Source organism: Musa acuminata, chromosome BXJ1-7, assembly GCF_036884655.1.
Source record: "Musa acuminata AAA Group cultivar baxijiao chromosome BXJ1-7, Cavendish_Baxijiao_AAA, whole genome shotgun sequence".
NCBI classification, from domain to species: domain Eukaryota; kingdom Viridiplantae; phylum Streptophyta; class Magnoliopsida; order Zingiberales; family Musaceae; genus Musa; species Musa acuminata.
Window position 1 is genome coordinate 2,197,818 of NC_088333.1, and position 23,397 is coordinate 2,221,214.

The 23,397-nt window shown below is 39.5% G+C and overlaps 4 protein-coding genes and 1 long non-coding RNA gene across 5 annotated transcripts; 2 read left to right on the forward strand and 3 right to left on the reverse strand.

The window, feature by feature from the left end:
• The first annotated feature begins 595 nt into the window (after positions 1-595).
• Positions 596-1,348, forward strand: LOC135679833 (uncharacterized). Its single transcript, XR_010515345.1, has 2 exons — positions 596-820; positions 1,114-1,348. It is a non-coding gene; the product is annotated as an uncharacterized LOC135679833 (long non-coding RNA).
• Positions 1,349-8,053: 6,705 nt separating this feature from the next.
• Positions 8,054-9,165, reverse strand: LOC135679834 (heavy metal-associated isoprenylated plant protein 35-like). Its single transcript, XM_065193820.1, has 3 exons — positions 9,100-9,165; positions 8,947-9,022; positions 8,054-8,869 (listed from the first exon to the last, which is right to left on the reverse strand). The coding sequence occupies exons 1-3, from the start codon at positions 9,121-9,123 to the stop codon at positions 8,274-8,276; spliced, it is 696 nt and encodes a 231-aa protein (XP_065049892.1). The 5' UTR covers positions 9,124-9,165; the 3' UTR covers positions 8,054-8,273.
• A 1,428-nt stretch (positions 9,166-10,593) lies between these two features.
• LOC103990820 (xyloglucan endotransglucosylase protein 2) lies at positions 10,594-12,601 on the reverse strand. Its single transcript, XM_009410090.3, has 4 exons — positions 12,347-12,601; positions 12,138-12,238; positions 11,833-12,026; positions 10,594-11,176 (listed from the first exon to the last, which is right to left on the reverse strand). The coding sequence occupies exons 1-4, from the start codon at positions 12,540-12,542 to the stop codon at positions 10,777-10,779; spliced, it is 891 nt and encodes a 296-aa protein (XP_009408365.2). The 5' UTR covers positions 12,543-12,601; the 3' UTR covers positions 10,594-10,776.
• A 2,145-nt stretch (positions 12,602-14,746) lies between these two features.
• On the reverse strand, positions 14,747-15,214 carry LOC135680085 (uncharacterized). The gene has a single exon (XM_065194077.1). The coding sequence runs from the start codon at positions 15,212-15,214 to the stop codon at positions 14,747-14,749; it is 468 nt and encodes a 155-aa protein (XP_065050149.1).
• Positions 15,215-22,242: 7,028 nt separating this feature from the next.
• Positions 22,243-23,143, forward strand: LOC135678171 (uncharacterized). Its single transcript, XM_065190660.1, has one exon. It carries the CDS (start codon positions 22,392-22,394, stop codon positions 22,965-22,967), a length of 576 nt encoding a protein of 191 aa, XP_065046732.1. The 5' UTR covers positions 22,243-22,391; the 3' UTR covers positions 22,968-23,143.
• The last annotated feature ends 254 nt before the right edge of the window (positions 23,144-23,397 follow it).

Consider the following 23,397-nt stretch of genomic DNA (forward strand, 5'->3'; position numbering starts at 1 on the left):
TATTGGCTTCCGTATTGCCTGTGCAACTATGACGAACTCTAATTATGCCTCATCACTTGTGCCAAGATTATTAATTATGTCATTAAAATATAAATTGTAAAAAATGAGTATCCAAGAAGTTGATGCCCGACAATATGATCATCAAATATCATCAAACTATCACTTTTAAAGATGACGATGGGTTATATTTCTTTCAGATATATGTAAAACTAATTTATGAAGAATATAAATTTTAATACTAGGATTATTATTATTTTTTATCACGTATACAATTAATTCTAGAAATGCGAGCATTTATATTTAGTTTCATCTCGACAAGTTTTCAATATATTAAATTTCATTCTCGTAGTAGTGGCAGCGGCAATGGGCGAGTTCGGCAGTATCTGAATGATGACCGCCCAATTGCAAAAGGACCCCACGTTAGATCTGTAATCAGGGCCGTCAGTTCGTGTGTTGGACCTCCTTGCTTCCGTCCAAAGGATCATTGCGACCATGATGGGCCATCGTTCCGCGGGAACCTTACAGGCTATCCAACAACACTCTATAAAAGCCCCACCACCCTACCACACGCACACACAAAGCTCTTCTCCTCCTTTCGACCCTGTTCTTCTTCTGCTGGAGTTCCTCCTGGAGAGCTGATAACCCTCCAGAAATGCCCCGTGCTTGCCGATGACGAAGCGCAGAAAGGGAAAAGACAGAGAGATCGAGAAAACCCTTGTTCTGCTTCTCCTACTACTCTTGTGGAGGCAAGAAGAGAGCTGATCGATGGCGACGAGTTATCCGCATGCAGCGTCTCCTCCGCAGCAGCAGCAGCAGACAGGTGAGTTTGGAGTCGGACACGGCAACGCTTCTTTTCTTGGGCCTTCTTCCGTTCTTTTCTTCTGTGAATCGCCTTCCGTCGATGATGCGGTCTTCGATCGTTTTCGCTTCCAAGATGTGGTCTTTATCGTATTCACATCCAAGATGTGGTATTTGATCGTTTTCTCATCCGGGATCGCATCTTTGTCCTTCGACATGATTACTCGTTCTTCTATTTTCGTCTCTATTTCTTCGTCCGAATCACCCATTTTTGCTAGGGTTTGTGAATGCTTGCTCTTATTCTCATTCCACTAGTTACTGCTGCTGAATCAATCCTCAAAGAGAAAGCAGCTGTCGGAGGACGTGGTAGAAAAAAACGAAGGATCGACCGAAACATCGGGCATCGATCGCTCTGCAGGGAGCATTTGATTCGCCACCTCGCTTCTTGGTTATGGAGATCGTTCATTGCTTCTTTCCCCTTCTTTTACAGTGTGAACCATCTTTTTAAATCCATCGGATTTAAATGATTCACTTCTTTTCCTTCTTTTAATCATCACGATCCACTAATCCAAAAGGGAATCACCCTAACTACGATACATAGTCGATTATAATCATTTATTTTTATTTATTTATTTATGTATATATATATATGTAAGAAATAATATGATAAAATATTATGAAAATTCATGATGTTAGATCTAGATTATGTTCATTAATGACTTGATGAACCTATATTATATTATATGATAACAATCACATCAATATCATCAATTTAATTTTTTTTTTAAAAAAAATAATCATTTTGAAATGATACATACATATAAAATTTTTAGACTTATCAAATCATAAAAATATAAGATAAAATAGTTCTTATCACTTTAGATTGATCTAATTTAGATTTGATTAATTTTAATTAAATCATATTGGCTTGAATTGATCAAGTTAGTTTGGAATCATTCTAAGTTGACTTGAACCAATTAAATATGTCCGATTCAGTTAATTGATAGGCTCAAACCAGTAAAGAAAAAATTATACTATATTGTATAGTATTAGTTCAGACTAAATTAACCCACTTGAGTTTTAGATGGGGTCACATGTGTCACGTATGTATGTCCTAAGGAGTAAGTTGGATTAAGATATAATGAACCGGATAGAGGGATGATGTGTTAATGCGAGTTGCATAGTTGGGTGGACATAGCTTCACGGATTAGGTTGAACCTCACTCATAAGTTCGATTAGGTCTTACCATTAAATTGGGCTATGCTTGACTCCCTAGTTAAGTCATTTATAACCACATGAGTTGGGTTATGCTCGACTACATATGCTAGATCGTGCTTGGCCATATGAATTGAGTCACGCTTAGCTACATGGATAGATCATGCTTGGCCATATAAGTTGAGTCACGCTTAACCATATGAGTTGCACAGTATCTGGCTACAAGGTTAAGTCATGTCTGGTCACATACATGGCCTAGGTCATACCTGGTCACATCAATTGGGTCATATCTAATTGCATGATTTAAATCATACTTGGCCACATAGGTTGAATCATACTTAACTATATGGATTGAAGTATACCTGACCACGTGAGTTAGATCATATATAACCCTATGGGTTGGACCATACGGCTAGTATGGCCAATTAACTTAACTCAAGTAAGACCCTAATTTGATCTCTTTTATTTTAAAATTATAAAATAATAATTAATCTCAAATTTTTTTCATAAATTAACTGATTTAATTTATGATTCCAAATTTAAAATTAATTAAATCATAAAAGTAGTAGAAGATAACAACCGATAAGAAAACTTCTTTTCGAGAATTCTCTTAAGCGGCTCCCATTTATACGAGAGAAGATAGCTCTCCTCAAACTACTTTATTTTTTAATTTATTTTTATTTTACTTTCACATAAAATTATAATAATTTTTTATGGTTCATACAAAAAAAAAAAAAAGAATCTGAACTGTTTAATTTTAAAAAAGTACATCACAAATAAATCAATTAATAATTCAATTAATTAACAAAAATTAATAATTTATAAGTTAATCCTAATGTTAAAATTAACTTAAATATTCTCTTAAACAAATAATAAAAACAATTGAAGTTAAAAATATTAGACATAGTAAACACACCACTGGATACACAAAGTCAATGAGATACAAACAACACTTGTTTTATCGAACTTATTCCCTCTAATTCAGAGAAAGAACTCTGGTGATTCCTCTAAAGATTTCTTGAATAATTACACCTGCCATCTTTGATAAACTTACCTACAAAATGACAACCTCAAGGACAGAGATGAGTGTTTTTAAGTTACAAGAAAGAATAAGCAACTCAAATTATTCATCAGATACTAATGTCGGTCCGTGTTGCTTATGATTTATGGAATGGTTTCACTTGAAGAAGTTGTTGCTTCTAAGCTAGCCTCTTTCTTAAACTCCTGATCGGGACATGTGCTCTTGAGCTGTGCTTCAAGAAGGGTAAGATTTGCATCTAACCTCAATATTCTCCTGAGCGAAGCACAATGAAGTTGAATCAGCATCTAAAACATGAACAAAGCAGCAGTTGGATTCTAGAAATTAAAATATGCTTCATTTTAGTTTGTAGATTCTTAGTTCATTGAAAATTCTTAGTTCATTTTCTCTTGCGCTCTCGAGTTCTCAGAGAAACAACAACCAAGTTATCCACCTCAATGCGTTTCTAATAGTCGCTTATCCACAATTAAGATTATTAACCATATTACTGTGACACCCCATCTTCTCCCACATGCTCAATAAGTGACCATTGCTTATATTATTAACTGGTTGTACAAGTTGCAATCTATTCTTATTATTCAACTTGCGTCAACTTGAAATATTTGATTGAATTATTCAATTTCACCAACTGAGGTAAATTTATTCAGTGTTCTGAGGGTTTGAACTTTTTAGTTGGTAAATAAGTCAAATTTTGGGTATCAAAATGCAACTGATACATGATAAGAATGTGAGGCCAGTTTTATATGAGAATAATCTAGATGCCATGAAAAACAGATGAACACATAAAAATATATTATTGACGACACATGATTGGCATCAACTCTACTTCAAAGAGGATAATGGATGGCTTATGTTATAAGCACAGCTGACTGATTTATGGTCAGCTACTGCTAACAAAAAGTGTCCCAACTTGTGAAGAAATGGGGTTAGTAATTTCGTATAAAATATGGTCTCATCAGCTACTGGTAACAAACATATGGAAGTGATGCTTGGTAATGAAAATTTATGGTCAACTGGCCCAAGCATCCATTTGCATATTTTCTTCTCTCTGTTCTCTGAATTCTTTTCTTATAGTTTTCATTGTTCTGCATATGAGTTTTCTCATCGATGAGTACAAATCAGAGACTAAGCCTTCTTGTCAGTCCAAAATATCTTTTTTGATTCATATTAATTGTTAGCTTCTGGTACTAGAATAATCCAATAGGGTAACCTTATTGCTTACACACAATAACAAAACCTACCATGTGCCACTTTGTTACTTTGTTTAATTTCATAGCTACATATTAACAATATAGAATGTTATTTACTAAAAATATATTTGCATGATACTAATTTTTAGATGAATCATTCACCAGTATTTTTCATCATCAGTTTGTTTTTTAATAATTTTTACATCTCAATTTCATGTTTTTCAAAACATTTAACGAGGGAGAAAAAAAAATTCTCTGATATGAAAAAAGATATAGAAGTCTCCCTTTTATATGTGGTTTTTCAAAAAGTTGCATGTCTTAAGAATTATGAAGGTAAACAATTCTCTTTTCATATGATATTTTTATGTTTTATCATTTTACCTTTTTCTTTTTCTCTAATGTTCTTTATTAAAATAAGTTTTAAAATTATTTTTTCAATCTATGTTGATTCCACATATTTGATTCTACTAGTCATTATCTCCATAGTGAATCCTCATTTCAATATCAATAATGCAAATTATGAGTGGAAGCTAAAGAAATAGAGAGATTAAGCAACAAACTATTGCAATAGAAAATGGTTAGGATCCAAAAGTTAAAATATAGAAAATGTCAAGTCAAAAAGCCATAAAAGAGTTGGATTGTCATGATGGAGCAACAGATTTAGAAAGTTCCTATTAAAACTGATCAATGAGAAGGAGCTAACTTGGTAAGGAGCCATTAATAACACAAATACATTTGTCCAACAGTGCATGTGAGACTCGAGCATTTGAATTCACAGATCAGGTTATTAGACAATGGGCTTTCACCAGCAGACACCATATGCAAAAAGATATCAAGGATCAGATTGATTCACAGATCAGGTTAGAACATGTCCAGCAAGGGTTCAGATTGAATAACTTAACTCCTAATTTCCTTAATAATTGAGTTGATTAAGTAACTTGATACAATGTCCTAATACCTCTTGATTATTTGTTTTTTCTTTTATATCATATTTATTCCTTTATTTTTTTCTCATCCACTAATTATTTAAGCTCTGTAGTCATTGAAAAATAAAATTGATCTTCATGGCCAACTCGCTCCAATATCTGTTGGTTATCTTCTTCATTATTTTCTCCTATATATATCCTTCTGTTCCTTTTTATCCACTACTTATTTCAATTCTCTGCCAAACACGAACAAGAAAATTGAAAAAATCAAAACATTTGACTTCTCCAACATTTTAAAATCATGTCACTATCTTTTCTATGTGATAAGCACATTTAGTCTCATACCGGTTGAGAAGTAGAGAACCAAAACCTTATAAGCACCAAAATTATCCTCTACCCTTAGAGGTGTCTTGTAGGGTCCATCTCCAAAGGACAAAATCGTGAAGACCTACTTAGAGCGGACAATTCCTCTCGAACCCTCATGCTCGGACCCATAAGGACAATCATGTAGACCCACCCTGAGCAAACAATTCCTCTTGAAGCCACGTGCTCAGACCGACGAAGACAATCAATGACTTATCACTAAGTCATTCTTCACTCATGGAATAATCTAACCAGAATTATCACTGTTTAATCCCCTAGTTCTTCTACCATATGATTCTTTACAAAATCACATTGTCCGTAGGGAAACTAAAAATCCAATGTTCCCTAACAAACACAGGGAGAAACTAAAGGAGCAGTTGTACTTTGCATCTCTGAGAGTGATGACCAAGAGCATGTTAATTGTGGATTTCTTGAAAGACAGTACCCAGGGTGCTTTATCCTACACAATCCATGCATATTACCTTCATTTGCTACACAATCCATGATCAGAATCTTATGAGGTGATCTACATGCCAATATCCAACAAAATTATTTTCAACATTAAATTTAGAGAAAAATTAGCCCATACAAACAACACGATTTTGAATTTTCATACACCAACCAGCAGGTATAACAATTTTTCATTCTATTTGTTGGTCAGCCAAAAAAAAAATCTAATGTGCTGCTTCCCTAAGACAATGGTGGAATTATATTCTCAACTCTCAGTTTGACATAGAGTTGGAACAAGATTTAATTTGATGGCCAACTCTACAAACTATAACACGAGTTTTCCCAGAGATTAACCCTGATCAAATGGAATGCCCTCTGCCTCCTAGGAGTTCACAAGCGATTAATGAAGAACAAACGGGAGAGGCAAAACTGATACCTGTGGACGTCGGCGAGCTTGTCCTGGCAGAGCGAGGCGAAGGAGTTGAGGAAGCGGGCGGTGTTACCAATGAATATGTTCACCTGACCCACGGACGCGCAGCGGCCGTCAAGAACATCATATACCAATCACGGGTTTGCAACGAAAGTGAGAGAGATGGAAAAGGAAAATTACGGACAAGATAGAGAATCCTCTGATCCGATATGGCGAGAGTGGCTTCCTCTTCCTCTTCCGCCGCCGGATGAGCGGTGGGAAAGGGGCTCCGCCCTGCCGCTGCCGGTGCTCTCCGTGGGATCATCACCGACCTAATTATCTGTTGTTGTCAAGGAGATGAGGCCCTCTAGAGTCTTCTACTGACCTTTTTACCCCCTATATATATATATATATATATATATATATATATATATATATATATATAATTTCTCGAAAATTTTGAACTTTTCAATTTTTCTGGAATCCCTTTTTTGATTTATTTTCTCAAAGCACTCCTTATTTACTAAAATATGAGATTAACTTTGACTTATATTTTATAGATGTCGGTCATAGTCTGTTGTTAAATTTTGTTTGTTGTCTTCACCCTCATATTCGTTTATAGCCTTTTATTTTATTATGTCATTATCTTGTCACTTTCATTCCGTATTTATTATTATCGTCGTCATGAGAATCTCTTGAAAGAGTGGTGAGTACGAAAGATGCAATAGAAATTATGGAGGAGGCGGAGATAAAAAGAGTAGTACGTTAAAGTGGTACGCCATGGAGATTCGGGACTTAGAAGTGTCACGTGTGGCTCAACACATTTGACATCATTGAAAAGGATGTGCAACCCTAAGGCTAAGACTAACTTTCCTTATCTCCTGACCCTTTGATAATAAGCATAATAAACTCTAATCCTAGTGTCAACACTATTAATTCTTTCGTCTTACGAGAGACTATCAACATTGACCATCGTGACAATTGCGATAGATGAAAGCAAAAATAATTGAATTAAAAATACAATTGACAAGAGCAAATGTGACAAGACGAGAACGTGAAGAACGAGGACAAGGGTGAAAATAAACAAGGAAGAAAACTAGAGGTAATATCGTATTTTAGAAAATAAAGGGAGTTATATGAAAATAAACCAAAAAATAAGTTCTTTTTAAGAATTTACCTATATATATATATATTTATGTATATCCTCCTTATATATATATATATATATATATATATATATATATATATATATATTGTGCTAGAGTCCATCAAATCTAACTCGTTCGGCCACATGGAGGATAGGAGTTAGCCAAGATATTTCGAGGCTCCATGGCTAAATCCATTGATGTGCTTGGGATTCTAATGACACCATGGCTAAATCCAAATCTCTCTCTCTTTCTCTCTCTCTCTCTCTCTCTCTCTGCAGTATGGAGGAAAATGACCCCCTCCCTTTTCCAAAACGAATGACCCATGCAACACAGGTACGCAGCAATCGGATGCTGCCTTTGGGAACTACGTGAAGCAGATTCGGGACAGAGCATCTCCCATGAAGTCCTTTAACCTTTCTACGAGTTCGACTTTGACCGTGAATGGACCATTTGATGTGTCTTCTTCAATCTTATCTCCCGCCGCAACAGATAGAAGTAGGATTCGATCTGGTGACACTAATCTTTATTCCGTTGACTTCAGCCATAAAACCTATCGATCTTTGACTCTCTCGTCAAAAACACTCTCAATTATTGCTACAATCCCTTACATCTCGACAACAGTCGCGAATGATAGTGACGATCTCAGAAGAGAAGCACTCCTTCCGCCCCTGCTGTTCCCTGTGAATCTAAATCCATGGCCACAGCTCGGAGTTGCGTGTGGGAGCGGGAAGCTTCTCACATGATCCGACAACCGACGGTGTTGTCTTCGTTGAAGTAGTCGCCGAATGCGGTCGCCTGTGACTGCAACGGCGCCGGAGGAGGGCGGTAAGGCGCTGGAGCAGGGCAGGCAGTCATGGCGTAGTACGGCATGGGCACTGCGACAGGCTCCATGGGGTAGTAGTAAACTGGCGCTTGCGCCACTCTCGGGTTCATCATGAAGCTCACCGGCGGAAATGTTGTCACGGTGGTCGGATTCAAGCTCTTTGCTGCCTCGGGAGCAGCGGTCGTTTTGGCATCGTCACCGGCCTCCTTCTCGCTCCCCTGAGCTTTGTTGCTGTCGCTGCCATTTGTGCTGCTCTTGCTCTTCTCCTCCTCGGGTTTTGGTTTCTCAGAGCCACGGCCTCCTTTGTCTTCCTCCGTGTTTGACTTCTCTGATTTCTTCCCGGATTCTTCCGAGCGCTTCTCCTCTCCTTGTGGTTTCTGCGTCTTGTCAGGCAATACCTCCGCGCTCTTCCCCACCTTCGACAGCTTCTTGATGAGGATTCGGACATCGACGTTGCCGACGACTGTGACTTTGGGCAGAGTCGGGTGGATTTCTGTTCTCAATACACCTGAAACCACGCACCAAAGCAGGGAAAGCGCTCAATACGATGAAGACAACACGTCGAAGCACAACCAACAACTGTACCTTTGATGCTCAAGGCCTTCAACACTTTCCTCCTGCATCCCTCGCAGCAGTTAACAGAGACCTTCAATTCAACTCTCTACACAAAAACCAATCTTTGATGCAAATGACACACTCACAGAGAGAGAGAGAAATAGAGAGATCTTTGTTGCTCACCATCAAGTCTTTTTCCTTTGCCATGCTAAACTAGGTTTCCTTCAAGCAGAGGAGAGCGATGGTTCTTTCATGGGGGTTGCAGAGGCTTATTATATACACCAAAATCATGGGTCATTCAGGGAATTCCCTAACCTACATCATGTGTGAATCTTTGCACCATATTGGGACAACTCATGCGTTGTACGTAAAGGGGAACAGGAGAGCTTCTCCACACCTTACATGTTCTCAAGATTATACCGAGAGCAAATATACTGGAAAGTTGCTGTGGCAGATTCTTTTGCTGATTAAGAGAGGAAGCTCTTTTCTGGATATAATGCCACCACCAAGTGGAAAAGGCCTATAGATTACATGCCTTTGAGTACCAACTTCCTGTAATCTGACAAACTAGTTTTGGTCTGTTGCTGTCATTGTGGGGGCATATTGAGAGTCCAAGAACAACTGGAACTTTCTTGTTTATGTTTGTGATCATTGTTGGCTGAATTTTATAGGAATAGTTCGAGTTGCAGTGTAGAATACACATTAGGAGAAGTGCAGCACAGTCTAGCATGGAGAAGAATAAAGCTGTGGCCAACTAAAAGAGACTGTAAGCAGTGTAAGGCTTCTGTTTAGACCGGTCCTTTTAGTTCCAGTCACGTCCTGCATTAGCTTCTTGGGACGAAAAGGAGCGGCAAAGCCATGGCATGCCACTGGCCGAGATTGGTAGTAGAAGACTGTCTCAGCTTCTACCACATGCTTTCCTTAGGGTTGACTTCTTCGGATAGTTAATTCTAGTCAACTATGTCACCAGCGTCGACGGACCGATCCACGGTGCGATTTGGGCTCTCCAAAGTGCCCACGAAGTGATTTGGTCGAGCTTCGGCAAAGAGGTGGTGATGGACTGCAACTGGCGCTGTTTCATAGGCCATGGCGGTCCAATAACACGATGCTCTCTCTCCTGCAACAGGGACGCCGAAAAAAGAATCGGAGGATAAGAAGAGCGGGTGCACGCACGGTTTATCCGCCGTTCCAAAGCCGGACAGACGCATCCATTCGACCGACGGTCGCTGCACGTGACACCCGCCTCGGTTTACGCAGTAACTGGTGCGACTGGATGCGGACTTTTGACGAACAGCGACTGTGCATGGACTGAGGCGGCCAGACGCAGGCCTCGATCAACGCCCCGCTCCGTGTGGGCATCCGGTGGCCTCCGGAGCATGAGGACACAGGGACCGCGGGGGGAAGAGATGGAGAGTCACATGGCGTGGCCCCCGGTCGAACAGCTTGCAGCGTCAGCGGCGAGACAAGCGTCAGGGATCTCCCATTGATTAGCTTTAAAGCGGAGACGGGTCACCCACCCACCATGTGTTGGTGTTCTCCTTTATGGGTTCATGGACCGGCTGCCCATGGAAAACATGGGAAGGGGGGAAGTCCAACAAATGCATGTTTGATAGATTGAGATCTTAAACTCCTGAGATAAATTTAGCAGGCGGGATGAAGAAAACATGAACAGAATAATAATAATAATAATAATAATAATAATGCTGATATATCCCATAAAATAGCTTCGCATTGTACATCCAAAGATCCATATGTGACGGGATAAACCGGAAACGAGGCACAAATATTACAAGCAATAGCAGGAACTGGAAGAAGAAACGCAAGCACGATGATGCATACAAGAAGCTCAACACCGCCGGATCACACATCTCTGTCCCTCCGGCACTCCGGCGGCATGGCCGGGTACCTCTTCCGGTCGGTGCAGTAGTTGTAGATGGTGTACTTCTGGCGGACCCACTGCAGGCGGCGGTACTGCAGGCCGTCCAGGTCCCGGAACTCCTTCTGGTCCCACCACCGCATGCCCTGGGTGGCGCAGAACTTGGCCTCCGCCGACGCCTCGCAGCCGTCGATGTGGAAGCCCCGGTAGGCGGCGACGAACGGCGCCTTGGACCAGTCCGTCTTCTCCAGGCCGCCCCTGGTGGCCCAGTCGTCCCCGTTCCACAGGCTGGAGTAGATCTTCATGGGCTGGTTGAACGGGTACCGCACTCCCAAGTCCTTGCTGTTCTTGAACACCCTGATGGGCACATCATCTACGTAGAAGCTGTGGTTTTGGTTTCGGGAGGGAGAAGAACGTATGAGCTACCATCCCATCAATGATTCAAGAAGCTTATTGTGCAGCACATATCTATCACAAAGATCACTAAGAAACTTCTCCGTTGCTCATAGGTTACTGATCATGATGAGCTTTATCATACCTTCTAATTCCTCCCATAGAACACTTTGCCTCAACAATGGAAGTTCATCAACGTATGAGATTAAAGAAGGTACAGAGGAGGCAAGCTATACACATGCATTAATTTGTAGGATATGCATATGAATGTAAGCTAATAATTTTCAGAAAATAATATATGGATAAAAGCATCCTAATGCACTGTACCCTACAAAATATAAAGAGGTTGGTATGGGGCATGCAGGACAGGCAACTGCTGCAATCCAAGGGAGGCTCTGCATGGGCCCCACCGGATGGGTTGTCTGCAGCTTGCGTAAGCATGTGATATGAATGCTACAAGTACGACTACATCATCTTGTTTCCTACCATGTAGATCGAACCCTTTGACGAATATTTGAATGTTCTAAGATCGAAAGGTTTCTGGCAATGGTGAAGTTAATATCTACTTGAGAAAGAGGCAATGGAGGATAAAGATGCAAAAGAGAGGGAATGGAATGTCCATGGAAGGGAAGGGAGAAGAAACCTACACAATCTGGTACATATTCCACAGAACAGAGTAGGAATGGTAGTCCTTGGTTGGGTCAAACCAGAGGTAGATCCTTTGCTCCCTGTCACCCTTCCCACCGGTGAACACATTGGTCTGCAGGATGTAGGGCTGGTTGGTCCTGTTCCCCAAGAACTCAAAGTCTATCTCATCATGCTCTGAGTTCTGAGATGAAAGCTGAGACCACAGGAAGAAGAAGAGAGAAATCACAGGTTAGTGAACAAAGCTAGTCACTTCTTGTCCATGGCATTGCTTTCACTATTCCACCACAGAGAAAAAAGTACTTACATAGAAGGCAGTCACTGTTCCAGCAGAATCACCTGGAACCATTTTTATCTGCATACTGAAGTGGCCAAACAAGTAGGAGCCCCCAGATTGAAACCCAGTACCTAAACAAGAGCCAAAGAAGTTGGGCATTAAAGTGGATGCTTCTCACATTTCTTCACTTACCAAAGCTTCATTCACCAAATGGAACACTTCCAATGCAAGCATTTTACCTGTATTTTTGTCCAGGGAGAGCTGGACCTCTCTGCCTCCGTCGAAGTACTTGATGTGATCATATGCCCAGGTTGGCACATAGTTCTTCTGGAATGGAACATCAATGGGTCTCCTGGGTGTGCCAGCCAAGGTGGTCACAGACACCAAGCCTAAGACAAGGAAAACTGTCACAGCAGAAGAAGCAAAGGAAGCCATTCTTCCTTTGCAAGAGAGATGAAGAGGAGAGGAGACTGCAGTGTGGAGGATAGGAGAAAAAGGAGGTGTTTATGTAGGCAAAGGGAAAGGCCACAGCATCATTTTCTTAATGTAATTCTTGGAGACAGCTTCCTGGCTGCTTTTGTATTGTTCTTCTGGATTGAATACAAAATGTTGTGATGGTACAGCTATTTATGCCAGTTGGTGGTGGATGCTGGGAAATGGCTGGATATTTCTAGTGTGTGCTTGCTTGGAGATTGTGATGCTGAGTGGAGATTTCTTGAGTTTGGCTCTTACTGCAGAAAAGGCAGAAACAGAGAGAGAGAGAGAGAGAGAGAGAGAGACTAACACATTGCCTGGAAAGAAGCAGGCTGCTACTGCCTGTGGTCACAAATTATATATCAATCAGATCCAAAATGGTGACAGTCATGGGAGTAAACAACTTGTGACCTGTGTTAGGACCAAAAGTCATGCAAATATTTGCATCTTAGGTTCACCATCACACTCCTTCCTTACTTTTATACCTTAATAATTTGCTGCATTGAGTGCCATTTGTTCTGCTACATATGGTGGTGTGGTGGTTTACTGTTTCCTCATATAAAGTTTGACTCAAAATTGAATATGATCACAGGTGTGCATCAATTCTAATCATCAATTGAACTTGTCCAATCACAGTTAAAAACCAATCTGAAAGTAAGAAAGAATTCTTTACATTATTTTTGCTATTTCTTGTGAATTGCAACCATTCACATATGTTAATATGTTCTTTGATTTGACACACCTCAGTGGTCTTTGATTGGTGTGGATCTTGGCAACAAGTAGCATGATTATTCAGCATGTACATTTGGAATGCTAGTGTCAAGGTTAAATATGGTTGACTTGAATTTGACCTGACCTGATGTCTCAACAGGCCAACATATCACCTAATGTTAAATGTGTATGGTCAACATTGACACCTCTGATCATTATATCTCTTATCTTGATTAATATGTGCACATACTTTGATAGTTTATGAATATTTTTTCTTCATTGAAATGAGGATTTTTAAGATGGTTGCAAGAGAACATCATGAACAACAACAACAATAGTAATAAAATTGCCATCCAACTTCTTCTATACATGTGTTATTTATAATTGAAAACAAGTGAAACATATTTTATAAAGCCAAAGAAAAATATATTATTGCAAAAAGTTTAAAAATAATTAGTCATTTAAAAATCAGTGACTTTGAAATATACATCTATTGGTCATATTAATGGAACAAAGTGCTGCATTAATCAAACAATTTAATGACACATGATTGAGATGTTGATCTTGTTTTGTTTAGGAGTGGCACACCTATTCACACATCACTAGCAAAAAAAATAGTAGCATTGTGATCCATATCCACTTTATTGCAACTGACATAAGCTAAATTTTGACCTTACTAACAAAAGAGATGACTGAGTGTTTTTGACTGAACAGTTTAAGTTCTCTTGTAATGTATACATAATTGCTGTCATATAAAGGACACTGCCCCTCCTGCAATGTATCAGAGACTGCATAAGGCATCAAAATGTGGTTTGGTGATGCACACCAACACTTGAACTACTCCTAATACAGTATGATTGATGCCTAAATAATGGTATTTCACCACTGCTGTGACAATTTTCTAATGCCTAATCATCACTGGAGATGCTCTTCGGCATTGTGATCGGATCCTTCACAACTCAGAAAAGAGATATGATGTCAGGAGCTGTAGCTTACAGAAAGGGTAATATACTATTTGGTGCCTCACTAATTAAGAGGCAACTCTTCTGTTTGGTGATCACATATTGCTAATGAAAGCATGCAAGTGAGTTGTTCTGTTGTCCTCCAGATGCTGATGGGGTTTCTTTATGATATGATATGATATGATATCAGCCTTCTCTTCCGATTTCCACTGCTTCACTTGACTCTTAGTTAAGGATCTTATACCATGTTGAAGTATCAAACATGATCATCATCAACACCATTGAGAGGCATACTAAAGTTGACAGCATATATAATCTGTGGACGTAGCAATTTGGCTGCTTGCAGCTTATTCTTCGGTTCAGCTTAACGTGGAAGAAGATATTAGAAATCATAAGCCGATCCAAATTATCATTTCAGATTCTCTTCTCTTTGACCTTTTTCTCCTGGAGATCAGCTTGCAGCTCATCTTGATGCAGTCTCTCTCCTCTCAATCATTCCTGCTCCTGCAACCTCATCTCCCTACGGAATCTCCTTATGAATACATCGGCAACATGATCGATCTCATTCTCGAGGTTGAATTCCAAGCCGTCCTCTCCAGAGCCTCGAACCAAATCCATGACAGAGCACGGATTGTCGATCAGCTCATCGTCCAAGTCAAAGAGAGTGTGTGCCAAGTCAGGATACTCGTCTTCTTCGACATACTCGAGCGACTCCCTATGATCAGCTGGACTCGAGAACACCTCCTCTCTGGCAGCATTATACATCACTATCGCTTTGCTGTAGCCCCCGAGAGCGTGGCCAGATCCTCCACCGCTGTCGTGGCCCTTCAGTGCATGGATCTTGTTGGAGATTGCACTCGCTAGGACCTTCCTCTTCGACAGCATCCCAAGAAACATGAGTCTGGTCTTCTTGACAGCCAAGGTTTTGGCCTTCAGTAGTGCTGCAAGCACGATACTCATCTGCCAAGGAAAGAAACAGCCTTCTTCATTTTTTGGCAGTGAAGAAAACAAGTGTTTTGGCATGGAGAGACTATGTATCTCAGTAGATATATTCTGGGCATAAAAGGCTTAGAGGACTTCGACTCGGTCAGCTACAGATTTGCCGAAGAAGATAGGAATCAGGTAGACATGTAGGAAGATGTCATGGGAGGTGGCTGCTGTGTCATGGGCCTTCTCTCGTGGGTGTCGATTGGCATTTATAGGGAGGGAGAGGAAGACTCTGAGGGCCATTTGCCCAACCAAACCAAGGAAAAAGGTCTAAGATACTGGGAGATGAGAAAGATATAACTCGAACCTGGTGGAGTAGGAGGCACTAAGCAAAGATGACAGGCAAAAGCTGTGGAAAGTAACATTAGAGATATATATATATATATATGCCAATTGTTAGGTAACTGAGACCTTATCATCAACCATTGGGTGATTGAGAGTTCACTGTTCAAGTTAGGTTCATTGTTTTGATGTCTACATCTTTTGCTTTCCACTTGGTTTATCACCACCATTTAGCTTTACTGGTTGAAGTTCCTTGGTGGCTGTCAGATTCAACTTTCATTTTCTTCATGTTCTCTTTGGAGCCTGAAAGATTGATTAGGTAACTAAAGCTGAATCAACTCATGGCTAACTTTAACAACAATAGGGATAGCTTTTGTTGTGGAAGACAGACTTGAAGAGCTTCAAAGTTTAGTTAGAAGGACTACATAGAAGGTGGCACTTTGCCAAGATCAAGAACACTACTAAAGAGATGTTCTTGGAGAAATTTACATCTGAGAACCCCAAGTTCTGTGACAACTCTTAAACTTAATGGATTCAGGTGGCCATCATCATGTTAAATTTGCTATGCAGAAGTGGAAAAGGAGGAGCACTTTGCACAAAGATCAATGCACAGTTGTGGTGAGCTTTCTAGTAGCTTATTTCACATGGTGCCATCAATCAAATGGAAGAGATAGATCAAGCTGGATTTTGCAGCCTTTGTTGTTTTCAACATGAAGTCATATTATTGTTATCCATCTTACAATCAATCCTGTACTACAGATTTTTTTTGTTTATACAAATCATACAAAACATTATGACTTATTATTGTTATGCATATATGATTATATTTTCTTGTTTTAGTCCCTCCTCAGCTAATGTGCACTATGCATAACACTGACACCAACCCAAGTTTATTATTATCTGTATCTGTGTACACTTCAACAAAATCTACACTCAGTATTGGATTGGATGCACATAAAGTGTAGAGGCCCAACCTATGCTCAACAAGTGGGAGCAATCTACAAGTCAAGCTGGCTGCATCATTTGCCAACATATATTTAGTAGCTAAAGCTAAGAAGGATTAATGAATCAAATAGGCAGCAGGCAATGCTCCTAATTAATGCTTCCTTTTCCTCTGCCACCGACACTGGAAGCACAGCTTTGGAAGGGACCAAAGAGCAAGCAAACACAAATCCCCCTCCGTTCCATCTTACTTTAAAGACCCCAACAACAGCTGACGTGAGAGAGCTCACGTTGCTTAGGCCTCATCATCACGTTTTGCACTACAAACCCATGTCTCTGGCCGAGTTCTCGGCAAGCAATAGCCATAGAAAGCAAAGATCTAGTGCTCCTTTACGTGATATCATCGCCGTCCTTCCCACTCGCAGAAGCTTTGCGAAGGGAAAAGGAGAAGGCTTATTGGGTCGAATGATGCCTTTAGGCATTCAACATTGATTGATGTTCTAATGTCAACTAAGGGTAGAAGAAACAGTTCTATTTTGCATTTGAGAATGTCGGTAGATAAACTAATCAGTGTTGATGGAAGAAAGTTAGGCTTAGAATCAATGGGAAGTTGGTGTTGATGTTGATAGGAAGAGAGGATAGAGATATCAAATAGAGGAAGAGTATGACAAGCTTTCAATCTTCTATATTTCTCTCAAGAAAAACTCTTTACAATTTCAGAAACTCTATTTCACTCATGACCCGGGTTTATATAGTCCCCAAAGATACATTATATTAATTGTATTCAAGATGAATCATTCTCTTTCAAGAAACCCTTTCAAGAATCAATAACCAATTTGACTTATCCTTCTATAAACTTTTAATCCATTTTTTCTTCTTGTTGTAATGATTCTCCCACTTGATGCAATAAACCTTTTTTATGATACTTGAACACGTTTAATTCCAACATTCTCCCCTCTTAAACTTGTTCCATCCAGCATGCCAAGTTTCCTTCGAAGTTGTTGAAATATTTCATATTTAAGAGGTTTTGTGAGTATATCAGCCACTTGTTCACTTGTCTTGACATGATGTATCTCCACTTCTTTATTTTTGATATGATCTCTTATGAAATGAAATCTTGTATCGATATGCTTCGATCTTTCATGATAAACTGGATTCTTGGCTAAGGCAATAGCTGATTTGTTATCAACATAAATCTTGGTTGACTTCTCCTGTGGCATATAAAGTTCTTGGAGTAATCTTCTTAGCCATATTGCATGACAAACACTAGAAGAAGCTGCTATATATTCTGCTTTATAACTTGATAGAGCAACTATTCGTTGCTTTTTTGAAGACCAAGTGAATGTAGCTTCACCAAAATAAAATACAAATCCAGTTGTACTCTTCCGATCATCGTAGCTTCCGGCCCAATCACTGTCACTATATCCAATGAGCTCCAACTTTTTAGATGATGAATAGAACATTCCATACTCAATTGTTCCTTTGATATATCGCAAAATTCTTTTAGCGACATTTAAATGAGATGTCTTTGGAACTTCCATAAATCTACTTATTAAACCAACTCCAAATAGTATATCTGGTCGAGTGCATGTCAAATATCTTAAACATCCAACTAGACTTTTATAATAAGTTGGATTAATGTATGTACCTTCACCTTCCTTGGTCAACTTGGTGCCATATTCAACAGGTGTATCTGTAGGATGACAATCTTCCATGGAAAACTTCTTTAAAACCTCCTTTGCATAATTTTCTTGTGAGATAAAAATTCCTTCATTATCTTGTATAACTCTTCTTCAAGAACTCCATTAAGAAATGCTGATTTGACATCCATTTGTAAAATCTTCCATTTCATTTGAGCTGCTAGAGAGATAAGTAATCTTACTGTCTTCAATCGAGCAACTGGCGCAAATACTTCTTCATAATCAATTCCATATTGTTGTTTATATCCCTTTGCAACCAATCTGGCCTTGTATTTCTCCACCTCTCCTTTTGCATTTCTTTTTGTTTTGAAGATCCACCTAACACCGATAGCTTGGTGGTCTTCTGGAAGTGTAGTAAGCTCCCATGTATTATTTTTGTTAATGGCATGAATTTCTTCATTCATAGCTTGTCGCCATTTTTCATCTCTATAAGCTTCTTCGAAGGTTAATGGATCATATCCTACAAAAAGACAAAATAAAGAAAGTTCATCATTGTTAGTATCAATCCTTCGAGTCACATCATATAGGTCCTGAATAGGTCTTGTCCTTCTTATAATTGGACTTCTTGAATCATGTGACCTAGCTGATCTAGGTGATGATTCTGGCAAAGCAACTTCGGTGCTTGCTTGTATTATATCATCTTCTTCTGAAACTACAGCTTTCTTATGCTGCTCATCACTTTTCCAGTTCCAAATCTGTTGTTCATCAAACTCAATATCTCTTGACATCACAACTTTATTTGTGATAGGATTGTAGAGTTTGTAACCACTGGAATTTTCTGGATAACCTAGCAAAATGCATTTTTGACTTTTATCCTCCAATTTTGTTCTCTTCTCTTCTGGAATCTTGGCAAATGCAACACTTCCAAAAATCCTTAAGTGATCAACTCTTGGTTTTTGTAAGCTCCATGCTTCTTCTGGTGTAACATTACCAATTCGCTTTGTCGGAAACCTGTTAAGCAAATAAACTGCACAAGCAACAGCATCACCCCAAAATTCTTTCGGAATTTTTCTTTCCTTTAACATGCATCGGACCATATTAAGGATAGTCCTATTTTTTCTTTCCGAGACATCATTTTGTTGAGGTGTGTATGGCATAGTGAATTGATGTAGAATTCCATTATTTCTACAAAAACTTTCAAATTCATTTGATATATATTCACCACCTCTATCTGTTCTTAAACATTTAATCTTACAACAACTTTGTCTTTCAACCAAATCCTTAAATTCTTTGAATTTGCTTAAAACTTCTTTCTTTTCTTTTAACATGTAAACCCAAGTTTTTCCACTATGATCATCAGTGAAAGTAAGAAAATACCTGCTTCCTCCAAGTGATACTGGATTAATAGGGCCACAAACATCTGAGTGTATCAGATCAAGTCGATTCCATGCTCTTTTTGTCCTTCTCACTTTGAAAGGCTTTCTTTCTTGCTTACCCATGACACATACTTCACACAATTTTGTTGGGTGATCAATTTTTGGCATTCCTGTCACCATATTATACTTTTCTAGAAGTTTCAAAGCCTCAAAATTTAAGTGAGCATATCTAAGATGCCAAAGTGTAGAAATATCCTCAATATCAGCTTTAAAACAATTTGATTGATCAAAAATACTCAAATGTAGAGGAAACATTCTATTCCTCGCCATTTTCACATGTGATATCAATGTTTTATTCTTGTCACGAATTGAGAGAGTCATATCTTTCATCTCAATTTCATAACCTTTTTCAAGTAATTGTCCCAAGCTTAAAATATTATTTTTCATATCAGGAACATAATAAACATCTGAAATGCATACTTCCTTGCCATTATTAAGTTCAAGGAGAATTTTACCTTTGCCTCTTACTGGTCTTTGAGACAAATCGCCAAATGTAATGTTCCCGGAATAACTTGTATCCATTTCTGAAAATAGCTCTTTGATACCACACATATGATTTGAGGCTCCTGTATCTAGATACCATGTCATAGACTGATCATTTTTCAAATTTTCATAACTCATTAGCAAAACTTGATTTTCCTTCTTTTCTTCCTCAACAAAATTTGCCTTATCACCTTGATTGTTAGGATTATAATAACATTCATAAGAGTAATGTCCATACCTTTTGCAAACATAGCATTGTATTTCAGACCTTTTAGAGTTTCTGCCACGTCCACGGCCTCGGCCACGTCCTCGACCATAACCTCGGCCTCTTTGGCTATAATTTTCTCCAACATCTTCACTATTTGGAGATTCTTGATTGGTTTGATTTCTGCCTCCTCTTCCTCTTTGTCCTCGTCCTCTTCCTCTTTGAGAATTTGATTCTCTTTTATTTTCAAGAGCAAACTTAGCTTGTAGTGCTTGCTCCATAGTTTTCTCTTCTCCTCTTTTTGTAATCCTTTGTTCATGAACTTGAAGGGAACCCATAAGTTCTTCTAAAGATATTTTTTCCAAATCTTTAGATTCTTCAATCGCAACAGCAATAAAATCAAATTTCGGATCTAGAGATCTCAATATTTTTTCTATTACTCTCTGATCATTTACTTGTTCACCATTTCGTCTTATTTGATGAACAATAGAAATGATTTTTGAGAAGTAATCAGAAATAGTTTCAGAAGTACCTTGTTGTAGTTTTTCAAACTCGGCTCGTAAAACTTGTAGACGAAGTTTCTTTACCTTATCAACACCACCGAATGCTTTTTGAAGCATTTCCCAAGCCTCCTTTGAAGTATTTGCGGGAGCGATGATCTCGAACATTGTATCATCAAGGCCTTGGTAGATTGTGAACAAAGCCTTTTTCTCCTTCTTCCTTCTTTCTTTGAGTTGTTTTCTTCCTTCTGCATTCATTGCTCCTTCTTCTGCCAGACTTGGTTCAGCAAATCCATCTTCTACAAACTCCCATACATCTTGGGAGCCTAGAAGAACCTTCATTTGGATGCACCATATATCATAATTTTCTTTTGTCAATCTGGGGATCTGGAGTTGGATGGCACTTGAGGAAGAAGTCATAGCTTAACCTATGCTCTGATACCAAATGTTGATGTTGATAGGAAGAGAGGATAGAGATATCAAATAGAGGAAGAGTATGACAAGCTTTCAATCTTCTATATTTCTCTTAAGAAAAACTCTTTACAATTTCAGAAACTCTATTTCACTCATGACCCAACATATGGGGTTTATATAGTCCCCAAAGATACATTATATTAATTGTATTCAAGATGAATCATTCTCTTTCAAGAAACCCTTTCAAGAATCAATAACCAATTTGACTTATCCTTCTGTAGACTTTTAATCCATTTTTTCTTCTTGTTGTAACGATTCTCCCACTTGATGCAATGAACCTTTTTTATGATACTTGAACAAGTTTAATTCCAACAGTTGGATGGAAATAGACACACCATTAATCCTTGGACCAAGAACAATTAGTCAAATCACTGATGAAGCTGGCAAAGAGTTTAAAGAGTCAAGATCACAGATGAGCAGTTGCTTTGAAGTGATTGGAAGTTCAGCAATCGATTGGTCGATGTCGATTGCTTGTTCCTGGAAATCCTCCATATGCAATCATGAACTTTAGAGGAGACCTGTTGGATCAAGTCATACCATTGCTTGCTATCCAAAAAAACATACCAATGAGAAAGTAAGTGGAAATCTATATGGCCATGATTGTTAGAATTCAACACAAATAAGAATGACTAGTTCTAAACCTTTGTGACCCAATCAAAGTGTGAGAGAAGGGGTGGGTGGGGCATTTATTTATTCATAAAGAATTAAGTGTCAAAGATGATGGATGGATTGATTGGATTCTCATGAGAATGAATTGGTTATTTGCTTAAGAATACTTTAATGTCAGATGAACACATTACCTTAGCAATGATCTCCAATTACATGGAAGTGCATCATTTCCTCCATCCTGAAAAGAAGACAAGAGAGGATCTCCACTCTCTCAGGCATGTTTTGCTGGATGGGTCAATTTTGCTTTGCTGAGACGCGGGGTAGCAGCTGAGCTTGCCTTCTCAGAAAAAGCAGCTGCCAATGGTCCACCTTCCTCTTCTCCTTTTCTTCTCTTCTGCACTAAGCTTTTCCTTCTTCAGTGCGCAAATCACACATCAGCTTGGCATGTCTTGTGCCATATGATATGTGTAGTCCTCCATCTATAAATGCCCTCATCCCCCGCTCCTCCAAGCTTCTTATCACGGGCTCTCTCTTCTTCTGCGAGGTTGAAGGACCTCGCGGAAGTTGGAAGCCCTGACCATGGAGCTCCACTCGCATGTCACCGCCAAGAAGCTGTGGGGCTACCTACGGGTAGCCTTCTTCATGATGAGGAAGGGCTTCATCTCCAAGCGGAAGCTGTTGATGGACGTGAACCTGTTGATGAAGAGAGGGAAGCTCCTCGGCAAGTCCCTCGGTAGCCTCATGTTCCAGTTCCACCACCACCACCACTCTCGGCCCGAGATCCCAACCTTTGCGCCATGCGAGTACGAGTTCTCGTGCAGCAACAGCCCTAACCCTGTTTTCTACCACGCCAAGCGCCGCCACAGCTACTTCCCCTGCCTGCATGCCGTCGTCGAGGAGGCCGACGACACCCCGCGGCGCGCCGCCGTGGACCTGCCGAGGATCGGGCAACGCACTTCGCTGTCGTCGCCCTTCTCCGTCCGGGTATCCGACTATTCATCGGAGGAGGAAGACGGACTGAGCCAAGAAGAGGTGGACGACGAGGCGGAGGAGTTCATCAAGAGGTTCTACGAGCAACTACGGGCGCAGAGCCGTGTCGCGCTGCTCCAGTACCAGGAGGAGGAGTACCAGGAGATGCTTGCGAGAGGAGCATGATGATGGAGTCGTGATGCATTCATGGATCACGTCTCTACAGACATGTAATAAGACTTCGTCCTGCTTGATTCCTCGTGTGATTTCACGTCCAAACCTTCCTCCATTTCAGTCTGTGACTACCTATCCATGCATTGATATATATATATATAATGAATGATGGAGCGAGCTTCTACTGATATCATGGAATCGATATATAAACAATTGGACAAAGCAAGAGCGCAGCAACAACTAACTTGATAACACCATGGAATGATATACGTGTGGAATAGCCGATTGTTTTGGTTGTTCCGAAGAAATCAAAGAGAGTAATTTAATCTGCGAAGAAGGAAAACAATATAATCTTTGTCAAACCTTTCATCGAAGATAATCAAAGATTTGAAGGAGTAATCGAGTTTAACTTCAAAAAAAAGTAGAAAGAAATATTAATATC

Bases quoted from the DNA above. Each gene is read 5' to 3' on its own strand.
- LOC103990820 (XM_009410090.3), bottom strand. From the start codon at position 12,542: ATGGCTTCCTTTGCTTCTTCTGCTGTGACAGTTTTCCTTGTCTTAGGC. The intron at 12,239-12,346 runs GTAAAATGCTTG...GCTCTTGTTTAG, and splicing joins CTCCCTGGACAAAAATACAG to GTACTGGGTTTCAATCTGGG. The intron at 12,027-12,137 runs GTAAGTACTTTT...CTGTGGTCTCAG, and splicing joins GAACAGTGACTGCCTTCTAT to CTTTCATCTCAGAACTCAGA.
- LOC135680085 (XM_065194077.1), bottom strand. From the start codon at position 15,214: ATGAGTATCGTGCTTGCAGCACTACTGAAGGCCAAAACCTTGGCTGTC.
- LOC135678171 (XM_065190660.1), top strand. From the start codon at position 22,392: ATGGAGCTCCACTCGCATGTCACCGCCAAGAAGCTGTGGGGCTACCTA.
- LOC135679834 (XM_065193820.1), bottom strand. From the start codon at position 9,123: ATGGCAAAGGAAAAAGACTTGATG. The intron at 9,023-9,099 runs GTGAGCAACAAA...GTTTTTGTGTAG, and splicing joins CAAAGGAAAAAGACTTGATG to AGAGTTGAATTGAAGGTCTC. The intron at 8,870-8,946 runs GTACAGTTGTTG...GCGTGGTTTCAG, and splicing joins GAAGGCCTTGAGCATCAAAG to GTGTATTGAGAACAGAAATC.